The sequence below is a fragment of the Scyliorhinus torazame genome, chromosome 8, assembly GCF_047496885.1.
Source record: "Scyliorhinus torazame isolate Kashiwa2021f chromosome 8, sScyTor2.1, whole genome shotgun sequence".
NCBI classification, from domain to species: Eukaryota; Metazoa; Chordata; class Chondrichthyes; order Carcharhiniformes; family Scyliorhinidae; genus Scyliorhinus; species Scyliorhinus torazame.
The window spans coordinates 279,292,013-279,304,645 of NC_092714.1; the positions used below are offsets into that span (position 1 = coordinate 279,292,013).

Consider the following 12,633-nt stretch of genomic DNA (forward strand, 5'->3'; position numbering starts at 1 on the left):
TAGTTGAGTCGGAAACATTAGGGACCTTCAAGCAGCTATTGGATAGGTACATGGATTACAGTAAAATGATATAGTGTAGATGTATTTGTTCTTAAGGGCAGCACGGTAGCATTGTGGATAGCACAATTGCTTCACAGCTCCAGGGTCCCAGGTTCGATTCCGGCTTGGGTCACTGTCTGTGCGGAGTCTGCACGTCCTCCCCGTGTCTACGTGGGTTTCCTCCGGGTGCTCCGGTTTCCTCCCACAGTCCAAAGATGTGCAGGTTAGGTGGATTGGCCATGATAAATTGCCCTTAGTGTCCAAAATTGCCCTTGGTGTTGGGTGGAGGTGTTGAGTTTGGGTGGGGTGCTCTTTCCAAGAGCCGGTGCAGACTCAGGGGGCCGAATGGCCTCCTTCTGCACTGTGCAATTCAATGATAATCTATGATTAATCTAGGACAAAGGTTCGGCACAACATCGTGGGCCGAAGGGCCTGTTCTGTGCTGTATTTTCTATGTTCTATGTTCTAAGTTACGGGGTTGGAAGGTGCTGTCTAAGGAATTTTTGTTGGTTTCTGAAGTACATCTTGTAGATGGCACACACAGCAGCCACTGTGTGTCGGTGGTGGAGGGAGTGAATGTTTGTGGAAGGGGAGCAATCAAGCGGGTTGCTTTGTCCTGGATGGTGTTGAGCTTCTTGTGTGTTGTTGGAGCTGCGCTCATCCAGGCAAGTGGAGAGTATTCCATCACACTCCTGGCTTGTGCCTTGTAGATGGTGGGCAGGCTTTCGGGGGGGGGGGTCAGGAGTTACTCGCCGCAGGACTCCAGCCACTGACCTGATCTGGTAGCCACAGTATTAATGTGGCTGGGTCCAGTTCAGTTTCTGGTCATTGGATGATTGTTGATTGTGGGGGATTCAGTCATGGTAATGTCATTGAATGTCAAGGGGCGGTGGTTAGATACTCTATTGTTGAAGACGGTCATCGACTGACACTGTGTGCTGCAACCTTTCAGCCCAGGTGTCCAGGTTATGCTGCCTATGGACATAAACTGCAGTCATGAATGGTGCTGAACATTTTGCAATCATCAGCGAACATCCCCATGTCCAACCTTGTGATAAAGGGAAAGCTCTTGATGAAACAGCTGGGCCGAGGAAACTATCTTCTTCACAAGGAGAACACTGGGGTAAAACTGAAATGGAGCTGTTACAGAGTGCAGTGTCTTCCCTGAAATCAATCCCCATGTTTCGGATTCTGTTTCAAGGACGTTAAACATGTTCAGGTTGATCAGTCTGACGTGATGTACGAGAAAACTTTTGATTCCAGTAAAAGCTGCAACTCAAATTACTGAAGAGCTTTCTCTGGGGAATGGGTTACATCATTTCATCTGAGGATCAAAATTTCATATCTTTCCTGAAAAACCCACATCAAGCTCCATTGATACCAGAGATGCCAGTGAGATTCTTATTGTGTCTGGAAAGGGCAGCATAGTAGTCGGCCAAGGATGGTATGACCGGTCCAGGCTTGGAGGGCCAAAGGGCCTGTTCCTGTGCTGTATTGTTCTTTGTTCTGCAGTGGTTAAAACTGCTGCTTCACAGCGCCAGGGTCCCAGGTTCGATTCCCACTTGAATCACTGCCTGTGCGGAGTCTGCACGTTCTCCCCGTGTCTGCGTGGGTTTCCTCCGGGTGCTCCAGTTTCCTCCCACAAGTCCCGAAAGACGTGCTTGTTAGGTAATTTGGACATTCTGAATTCTCCCTCAGTGTACCCGAGTGTGGCGACTAGGGGATTTTCACAGTAACCTCATTGCAGTGTTAATGTAAGCCTACTTGTGACAATAAAGATGATTAGTATTATAATTATGAGGCCCATTCTCTCATTTGCCTCAGTGAATGTCAATGATGGTTTGTAGCTCGGTGTCAGAGTGTGCGCACACACAGGCATTGTCTGCGTTCTGCAGCTCAGTGACAGAGGTCGGGGTGGTCTATTTCACTATTAATATTGATCTCTTTCAATTCCTCCCTTCCTCAAAACACTGCGTTCTCCAACATTTCTGGTATGTTTTTGTGTCTTCCTTTGTGAAGATCGACCAAAGCAGTTTCTGTGCCTCCTGTTTATAATGAGTTTCTATTCCGAATGTGTCGGTCATATTCTCGTGTCTTTCTGGCATTGCCTGTGGGCCAAGATAAGTTCTTGATCAATAAGGGGATCAGGGGTTATGGGGAGGAGGCAGGAGAATGGGGATGAGAAAAATATCAGCCATGGTTGAATGGCGGAGCAGACTCGATGGGCCGAGTGGCCGAATTCTGCTCCTATGTCTTATGGTCTAAGAGGAGCAGAATGATATTCTACTGCCCAGTTCAACCTATTACCAGCTTAAGGATCTTCGTCCTACCACCATTTGATCCTCCCTTAAATATACTCTTCCCCCCCATCCCCATGTTCTCCACTCCCTCTCCAATACCTCCTCCCCCTAATCCCTATCCGCCCTCGTAATGTACCTCCACCTCCTCTGTGGATGGTGGGAAGGTGGAGGCAGTCAGTGGGGAGAGGGGGAGAATTCAGCAGGAGGACGGTGACAGGTCAGTAGGTGGAGGGGAAGATGTCAGCGGAGGGAGATGGATAGGGGTCAGCGGGGGGAGGAATAGGGGTCACCGGGGGGGTGGATAGGGGTCAGCGGGGTGGGTGGGTAGGGGTCAGCGGGGGAGGTGGGTAAAGGTCAGCAAGGGGGATGGATAGAGGTCATTGGGGGGTGGATAAGGGTCAGCGGGGGAGATGGATGGGGTCAGCAGGGGGTGGATAGGGGTCAGCAGGGGGTGGATAGGGGTCAGCAGGGGGTGGATAGGGGTCAGCAGGGGGTGGATAGGGGTCAGCAGGGGAGGGGGATTTGGATCAGCAGGGGGTGGATAGGGGTCAGCAGGGGGTGGATAGGGGTCAGCAGGGGGTGGATAGGGGTCAGCAGTGGGTGGATAGGGGTCAGCAGGGGGTGGATAGGGGTCAGCGGGGAGGGGGATTGGGGTCAGCTGGGGGTGGATAGGGGTCAGCGGGGAGGGGAATTGGGGTCAGCAGGGGGTGGATGAGGGTCAGCAGGGGAGGGGGATTGGGGTCAACAGGGGGTGGTTAGGGGTCAGCGGGGGGATGAATAGGGGTCACCGGGGGGATGGATAGGAGTCAGCGGGGGGGGGGATGGATAGAGGTCATTGGGGGGTGGGTAGGGGTCAGCGGGGGGGGGGTAAAGGTCAGCAGGGGGGATGGATAGAGGTCATTGGGGGTGGATAGGGGTCAGCGGAGGGGGTGGATAGGGGTCAGCGGGAGTGGTGGATGGGGGTCAGTGGGGGGCTAGGGGTCAGCGGGGACAATAGGGGTCGGGGGGTGGACAGGGGTCAGTGGGGGGCTAGGGGTCAGCGGAGACAATAGGGGTCAGGGGGGTGGATAGGGGTCAGCAGGGAGTGGATAGGGGTCAGAAGGGAGAGGATAGGGGTCAGCAGGGAGTGGCTAGGGGTCAGCAGGGTGTGGATAGGGTTCAGGGAGTGGATAGGGGTCAGCAGGGAGTGGATAGGGGTCAGTGGGGTGGATAGGGTTCAGCAGGGAGTGGATAGGGGTCAGCAGGGAGAGGATAGGGGTCAGCGGGGGAGGTGGATAGGGGTCAGCAGGGAGAGGATAGGGGTTAGCAGGGAGAGGATACGGGTCAGCAGGGAGAGGATAGGGGTCAGCGGGGGAGGTAGATAGGGGTCAGCAGGGAGAGGATGGGGTCAGCAGGGAGAGGATAGGGGTCAGCAGGGAGAGGATAGGGGTCAGCGGGGGAGGTGGATAGGGGTCAGCAGGGAGAGGATAGGGGTCAGCAGGGCGTGGATAGGGGTCAGCAGGGCGTGGATAGGGGTCAGCAGGGCGTGGATAGGGGTCAGCAGGGAGAGGATAGGGGTCAGCAGGGAGAGGATAGGGGTCAGCGGAGGAGGTGGATAGGGGTCAGCAGGGCGTGGATAGGGGTCAGCAGGGAGAGGATAGGGGTCAGCGGGGGAGGTGGATAGGGGTCAGCAGGGAGAGGATAGAGGTCAGCAGGGAGAGGATAGGGGTCAGCAGGGAGAGGATAGGGGTCAGCAGGGAGAGGATAAGGGTCAGCGGGGGAGGTGGATAGGGGTCAGCAGGGAGAGGATAGGGGTCAGCAGGGAGTGGATAGGGGTCAGCAGGGCGTGGATAGGGGTCAGCAGGGAGTGGATAGGGGTCAGCAGGGCGTGGATAGGGGTCAGCGGGGAGAGGATACGGGTCAGCGGGGGAGGTGGATAGGGGTCAGCAGGGAGTGGATAGGGGTCAGCAGGACGTGGATAGGGGTCAGCAGGGAGAGGATAGGGGTCAGCAGGGAGAGGATAAGGGTCAGCAGGGAGAGGATAGGGGTCAGCAGGGAGAGGATAGGGGTCAGCGGGGTAGGTGGATAGGGGTCAGCAGGGCGTGGATAGGGGTCAGCAGGGAGAGGATGGGGTCAGCGGGGGAGGTGGATAGGGGTCAGCAGGGTGTGGATAGGGTTCAGCAGGGCGTGGATAGGGGTCAGCAGGGAGAGGATAGGGGTCAGCGGGGGAGGTGGATAGGGGTCAGCAGGGCGTGGATAGGGGTCAGCAGGGAGAGGATAGGGGTCAGCAGGGAGAGGATAGGGGTCAGCAGGGAGAGGATAGGGGTCAGCAGGGCGTGGATAGGGGTCAGCAGGGAGTGGATAGGGGTCAGCAGGGAGTGGATAGGGGTCAGCAGGGAGTGGATAGGGGTCAGCAGGGAGTGGATAGGGGTCAGCAGGGAGTGGATAGGGGTCAGCAGGGCGTGGATAGGGGTCAGCAGGGGAGGGGGATTTGGGTCAGTGGGTGGGGTGGATAGGGGTCAGCGGCGGAGATGGATAGGGGTCAGCAGGTGAGATGGATAGGGGTCAGCAGGGAGATGGATAGGGGTCAGCGGGGAGATGGATAGCGGTCAGCGGGGTAGATAGGGGTCAGCGGGGTGGATAGGGATCAGCGGGGTGGATAGGGATCAGCAGGGTGGATAGGGGTCAGCAGGGTGGATAGGGGTCAGTGGGGTGGATAGGGGTCAGCAGGATGGATAGGGTTCAGCGGCGTGGATAGGGGTCTGCAGGGGGTGGATAGGGGTCAGCGGGGGAGGGGCTTTGGGGTCAGCAGGAGGTGGATAGGGGTCAGCGGGGGAGGGGGTTTGGGGTCAGCAGGGGGTAGATAGGGGTCAGCAGGGGGGAGGGGGGGGGGGGGGGAGGGGAGGAAGAGAATCTGTGGCTCGCATTAATAAAGTTGCCTAATGATTGTTTCATGGATTGTTGAGTTTTACTAACATTTGTGATTTGATCTTATTTCCTGACAGACAATGGGTGGAGAGCTGAGCACCGAACCCAAAGCAGCAACTAAGCTGAGCCAGGAGACAGCGACAACGGCAGAAACTACACCAGAATCTACTACTCCTCTCTGTAGCCGCAGCCAGGCTGAGCACAACAACATTCCCCAGATACCCCTCGGGGGCAAGCTGGTGGATGACATGCGCTTCATGATAACTTGTACTAACTGGTACTGAACCCTGGGATGCAGCAAGAGGCCATGTCGGCGGGGGGTGGGGGGGGGGCGGGGGGTGGGGGGGGGGGAGGGGTCAGGAAATGACAAGACATCTGATGTATAAATATTGAGAGTGGATTAGGATTAGACGGCATCAAATCCCAAGATTGATAACTTCGCCAATTTGCACAGTGGAGGCTGCATATGAGGAGTGGTCTACCACAGGTCTACCACCTGTGCCATTTTTACCAATATTGTCACTCCTAACTGTCACAGTCTGTTTCCCAATATTAACATCATCACTCTTTGCAGTCCGAAATAAATGAGATGAAGGTTTGCTGTGTGATTTGATTGTCATTATGTTGAAATAATCTGTCCCGTGCCCCAGATAACAGATTATCTGCTGCCTGAATTAAAATTGAGATTTAACGGTGAAACATCTGCCAGGGATTTAAACCCAGCCAGAGAGACCGAAACACAGGAAACAGACCAAGCCACCCAGCCCATCAGCCTGTTCTACCATTCAATCAATGTCTCTGAACTCCATTTATCCACCGTGACTTTGCAACCTTCTACCCCATAATTAATAAAAAATACAGCAACCTTAATTTTGAATTGACTCTCGGCCTCAATAGCTTTTGGGGGGAGAAGAGTTTCACCCCCCTCCATGTGAAGAAGTGCTTCTTGACATCCCCTCTGAACGCCCTGGCACACATTTTAACGTTGTGCCCCCTTGTGGAGACGACTCCCCCCCCCCCCCCCCCCACCGAGGACATGGTTTGCGGCTGAAATCCCATCGCAGGTTTGTAGCAGCACAGAGAGGCCATTTGGTCCTTTGTGTCTACTCCAGCTCGCTGAGGGAAACATTTAACTAATGGCACTCACTGTCTTCTCCCTGAAGCCTGGCATATTCTTCTTTTTCATGCAACCTAACTCCCTCTCGAATGTCTCAATTCAACCTGCTTCCCACCACACACAGGCAGCGCATTCCAGATCCTAACCACGCGCTGCGTGAAACTGTTTCCCCAAGTATCTCCATTGCTTCTTTTGCCAATTACTTTAACCTTTTGGTCTCAATGAGAATAACGATCCCATATGTATCTTGTCCGTGCCACAGGACCTCTGACAAACCTCTCAATCTTCTTTTGCCCAAGGAAAACAGTCCAACTTTTCCAATCTGTGTGACTGAAGTTCCTCATTCCTGGAATAATTCTTGTGAATATTTCCTGCATCCTCTCCAATCAATGCCTTCACATCCATCCTAGGGTGAGGGGCCAAGAACTAGATGCAATACTGTGGCCACACCAGTGTTATATTCGGATTTCACATAGCTTCCTTGCTTTTGTAGTCTATGACCCTTTTAATAAAAAGAATACAGTGTACTTTTACTCACCTGTCCTGCCACCTTCAATGCTTTATTCACACATGGCACCCAGGTCGCTCTGCACTCCCTTTACAGTTGCACCCTTTATTTTGTTTTGTTTATCTGCATTCTTCCTACCAAAATTAATCACTTTACAGTACTCTGTATTGAACTTCATCTGCCACTTGCCTGCCCATTCCACCAACTTGTCTATGCCCTTTTGAATTTCTGCACTAACCCCCTCACTGTTCACTGTGCTTTCCACTTTCTTATTGTGTGCAAATTTTGAAAGTATGCCCTGTAACTGAGACCGAGGTCATTAACATACATCAGGAAGAGCAAGGGTCCCAATATTGATGCCAAAGGAACTCCATTACAAACATTACACACCTTCCTCCAGCCCAATAAACATTTATTAATCACTACTCTCTGTTTCAGCCAATTCTATATCCATGTTGCTCCTGTCCCTTTTGTGATGAATGTCACAGTTTCAGAGATATTGTATTCTCTGTATTGGGTGCAGTAAGGGTTAAAGCCTGGGTTAGTGTGTGTATGATTGTTACAGTAGTGTTTTAGAAAATCCTGGTTTACACGGCAGCCAGGCTTCATGGCTACAACATGTGCAATTAAAGCATCATAAAAGTTTGGGCTAATGGACCTTTGTTTATATAAACAAGGTTCCCTGGGGAGTAAATAATTAGAGACATTGGGTGCAATTTAACGGTCGCATTGCTCCCGGCAGGGATCCATGCGCGCCGGTTAGATCGCAGGAAAGGCCGAAATCGGGATTCATGCTGGGCGCCAATTGGTTTGCAATCCAAGTGGCCCCCTCCCATTGGGGGTTCCGGATCCAGACTGGACGTGACTAGAAACCAATTATCACCAATTAAGGGCAATCTCCTTCTCATTTACAAGATGGACACCCTACCTAACGGCCTTCCGGGATCTACCCGGCCCCGCAGCAGGTGGACATGTGGGCGCCCTTTAGCAAACCTATTTTAAAATGGGAAGCTAGCACAGTGGCTGCTGTGGGAATTGGAGGAGGTGAGTAGCCTTTTCAAAACTGGGCATGCAGCTGCTGCTCCAGTGCTTGGGAGAGTGGGGGAGCCCCTGGGGGCCCAACACAAGGCCACACGAAAAAGAACCCCCAAAAAGACAAGCAGACAACAGGAGAGGAAGAGCGGAAAAGAAGGGAGAGGAAAGGGAGAAGGAGGGCACTGCCCACAGACAAACATCAAACAACCACCCACGGTGAAATAAGGGGCCTAGAATAAGTCTCGGACATGGCAGAATAAGGGAGGTGGGGAACAACATGTAAAGAACAGTACAGCACAGGAACAGACCCTTCGGCCCTCCAAGCCTGAGACTAACCGTTTCACCTATTTTTATGTACAGTGTAAAAATGTACGGCTGGATTCTCCGCAGCCCACGCTGAAATTGCGGCCGGCGTGGGGGCGGAGAATCCACTTTCACGCCGTAATCAGGCCCGGCGCCGATCCGGCAATTCTCCGGGCCCCAAAAATCGGCGTTGCCATAGAGTACACCGCGCCGCCGGGGGGACTATTGCCAGAGGCCCGCCCAGCAACCCTCCGCTCCCAACCGGCCAAGTTCCCGACGGTGTGGAACTAACCACCTATTGCCGGTCGGGATGCTGGTGTGGCGGCTGCGGACTGAGTCCGCGTCTGCCCCGGCCAGACGCTTATAGGCCGCCGGGGATTAAATCTGCGCGGTTTCAGGCTCGGGCGCTGATTTTCTCTGTGTGGCCCCGCAGTCCGAGTCTGCCATGGCGCTCGGCGCGTCCGCTGAAGGCCGCTGCGGACTCGTGCGCGGACTCCAAACCGGTAGTGCGGGGGCCCGTATCCGCAGCTAAAGCTGCGAGATTTACTCTGGGTCCCTGCTAGCCCCCTGCAGGGCATTGAATTAGCTCAACTTTTTCTAGGAAATCCGGGAGTAAAACTCCGCTGTTTTTACGCCAGAGTGGGGACAGAGTCCCATTTTGGGAGAATCCACCCTGTAAACTTTAATAAAAATATTTCAGAAACAGTGAAAGTCCAAATCTATTAGTAATGACAGTGATGAACATTCAGATGAGAGTTCTGAATTCGATTTTGGTTCTATTTATGAAGAAATGATAAACAACTTGTATGGAATAGACCTGTCACTAACTGATCTTGAACAGCTGGCAAGAAATTCTTCCAAAGCTAGGAAAGAAGAAGAAGAAAATGAATTGGACTTTCCTCAAAGTAATTTGTTGCAGCCTCCTGCAGTAAACCCATTGCAATCCACTTCAGGTGAAAATATAATAATAATCTTTATTAGTGTCACAGGTAGGCTTACATTAACACTGCAATGAAGTTACTGTTTCCCAGAGCGTGCCTGTTTTGATGGAAATTACATAATAGCATGACATCAGTTAGTCAGGACAAGGACAGCAAGGACTGTGAAGTGACACCAAGCAAACAGCAGATTAACCCACATCTTTTGAAAGGCTCACAGTGCCTCTTCAAGGAAAAGGAAGCAAATAGCAAAGGAGATCAAATAATCAGTGATCAATTCCTTTTAAAAATTAAGAGGAAGATGGATGAAGAACCAAACACTGTAAATTCTATGATTCAAACACTGATTCTGCAATCACATCTGTTAAAAAACAGAAAGTTCATTGAACCAATAACGTGTTATCCTCTGATCCCGAAAGTAAAGATGAAGAGTTGAAATCGGGAAAGCACAAGTTGTTTCAGTCCGTTTTACTAAGTGGAGATAAAGGCTGCGGTTATGAAGACTCCGATGAAGAGGGAAAAGGTGTAAAACAAAGAATGGTGCATTTACAGCCAACCGACTGCGAAGATTGCACCCTCAGCTTTACTGACCACTGAAAAGAACCGTGTGAAGGTAAAGCTGGAGGGGTTGAAGAGTGTTTCTTGATTAAAAACAAACCAAAAATTTCCCCCAGCATTGACATTGCTGCTTGGAGTGTGGCTACAGAAGACCCTCGAAATTTGGATAAGGTGTGCGTGTGTGTGTGTGTGTGGGGGGGGTGGGGGGATGCAGGGAGGGGTGGGTGCGGGGGTGCAAACATAAGCTTAAGGCACAGCAATGAGTTTCACAGGTACCTTGTGTTTTTCAATATCACGTGTGTAATTATCAGTTAAGGTTGTCAGGCATACACTTTTTATTTCACTTCTCAAGTGTCATAACGATAAATGACTACTTTGCTAACAAGCCCCTGTGTATTTGCTGAATTTTGGCCTCAGTGTCTGGTGAATGATGTTTAGAGCAGCAAACTATTACTGAGGCAATGATGTGATTTGTGGTTCATGGCAGGGTTTGAGTGACAGGTTTGGAGTGTAGGTGCTGCCCTTGATCTCAGACAGAATGTAAGCCTTGCCAGCCTCGCTGAGGGGGCACTAAATCACAGTCCGACTTGTGTCCCTGCCTCTCTGAATTCCTCATCCTCACCATGTGCCTGCCTGGGTTCCCCACCTGAGTCATCTCTGAATGCCTCCTCTGAGGGGACTGCACCTGCCTGTCTCCTCCTGGTCCCAATGGTTCCCGCAGAGAGTGTGAGATTATGCAGAGCACAGCAGACAGAAATGATGAGCGACATTCACTCTGATGGATATTGCAGGGCACCCCTGGAGCGATCCAGGCATCAGAACGTTCATGGTGCGATTGGCTGCAGCCTGAAACAGGGCCCTCCCAGTTTGTGAATCTGAGCTGATTGGCCCTGCTGGACATTACATAAAGTGGAGTGACTCATTCTTTCCAAAAACCAGCTGAGATATCATCAAACCAAAAGAGAACAATTCAGCCGTCTCCCACTGTCCATTCTCCCACATATTGGAAAAGCATTATTAAAAGACATCATTCACTTGCCCAGTTGCAGCCACAGCTCAATTTAATCAAACTCCATGGACAGTGTATTAACCTGAATGTTTTGTACCAATATTTATTGAACGGTAATCTGGTTTCACACATTGACACAAGAAAGTGGTCCCTGTTTTACTCAATCTTTTACCAACCATTTCCTCACTTCCTATTTTGTGCAGGAGAAACTGTTTTAGAAACATTCAACAAAATAATTTAAATCATCTGAAAACATGTTACTGTGTTGGGTATTATCAACGTGGCCGTTCATTCACTAACGAGAGCATTTGCACATGGGGAGAGTTCCGGGGTGCAATTCTCCGACCCCCCGCCGGGTCGGAGAATTGGCGAGCGCCGTGCGAATCACGCCTCGACGCTGCGTGGTCGGCGCGGCGCCGGTCGGGGTATGCGGCGACTCTCCGGCACGGGCCGGCGCGCCAATTCTCCGGGCCGAATGGGCCGAGCGGCCGTCATCAAAAAGCTGAGTCCTGCCGGCGCCGTTCTAACCTGCTGTGGGCCGGCGGGACGTCGGCGTTGAAGGGTCCAGGTGCGGCCTGTGGGGGGGGGTCTGACCCCAGGGGGGCCTCTGTAGTGGCCTGGCCCGCAATCGGGGCCCACAGATCGGCGGGCTGGCCTCTCTGCCCCCCGGCCTCCTTTCCTACCCGCCGGCTCCTGTAGCCCTGCGCCATTTGGCGTCGGGGCCGCCGCGGGGATGAAGGCCACTGAGCATGCGCGGACCCCACGGCGCCGGGTTCAGGCCGGGATCGGCAGCTGGGGCGACGGAGGCTGCTCTTGTGTCGTCCTCGCCCCCTGTGGGCCGCAGACTGGGATCCCAGAACGGGTGCCGACGCTGGAGTAAAACACTCCCGTTTTTACTCCAGAGTCGGCATTTAGCCGCCCGTTGGGAGAATCCCGCCCCCAATCAGTGAATTTGCCAGCACCTTCCAAACCCACGACCACTACCATCTAGAAGAACAAGAGCAGCAGATACCTGGGAACCCCACCACCTGGAGGTTCCCCTCCAAGTCACTCACCACCCCGACTGGGAAATATATCGGCCGTTCCTTCACTGTCACTGGGGCAACATCCTGGAACTCCCTCCCTAACAGCACAGTGGGCTGCAGCAGTTCATTGAATTATAGAATCCCGACAGTGCAGAAAGAGCCCATTCGGCCCATCGAGTGCACCGCCCCCTCAAAAGAGCACTCCACCCATACCCACTTCCTCCCTACTCCAGCAACCCCATAACCTAAGCTGAATATCCCCGGACAAAAGGGACAATTTATCATGGCCAATCCACCTAACCTGCACAACCCGGAGGAAACCCACACACGCACACACGGTGAGAATGTGCAGACTCTGCACAGACAGTGACCCAAGCCGGAATTGAACCTGGGACCCTGGCGCTGTGAGGCAGCAGTGCTAACCACTGTGCCATCGTGCTGTTCAAGAAGGCAGCTCACCAGCACCTCCTCAAGGGCAATTGGGGACAGGCAATAAATGTTGGTATAGTCAGCGATGTACACATTCCGAGAATAAAGAAAACATGATAAAGAGTAGAACTGCTTAAATAGTGGCAGCACGGTGGTGCACTGGTTAGCACTGCTGCCTCACAGCGCTGAGGTCCCAGGTTCAATCCCGGCTCTGGGTCACTGTCCGCGTGGAGTTTGCACATTCTCCCCGAGTCTGCGTGGGTTTCGCTCCCACAACCCAAAGATGTGCAGGGTAGGTGGATTGGCCGCGCTAAATTGCCCCTTAATTGGAGAAAATGAATTGGGTACTCTAAATTTAAAAAAAAAGAACTGCTTAAATAGAATGGGCACCAGTTTAAGGGAGGGGTACAGCAGGAAATTTAAATGCAGCTTGGCACCTTAACCCAATTGGATTTTGCCAAGAGA

General features: G+C 52.4%; 1 protein-coding gene across 2 annotated transcripts in view; it reads left to right on the forward strand.

Annotated features, from left to right (window-relative positions):
* LOC140428680 (uncharacterized) overlaps positions 1-5,844 on the forward strand; it is a 195,157-nt gene extending 189,313 nt beyond the window's left edge. For both annotated transcript variants that reach the window (XR_011948828.1, XM_072515408.1), the window contains one exon: positions 5,324-5,844. Coding sequence is in view for 1 of the 2 variants with exons in the window: in XM_072515408.1 (XP_072371509.1) it covers positions 5,324-5,367 (44 nt within the window). In the remaining variant the exon portion in view is untranslated. The remainder of the gene's footprint in view (positions 1-5,323) is intronic.
* Positions 5,845-12,633: the final 6,789 nt, after the last annotated feature.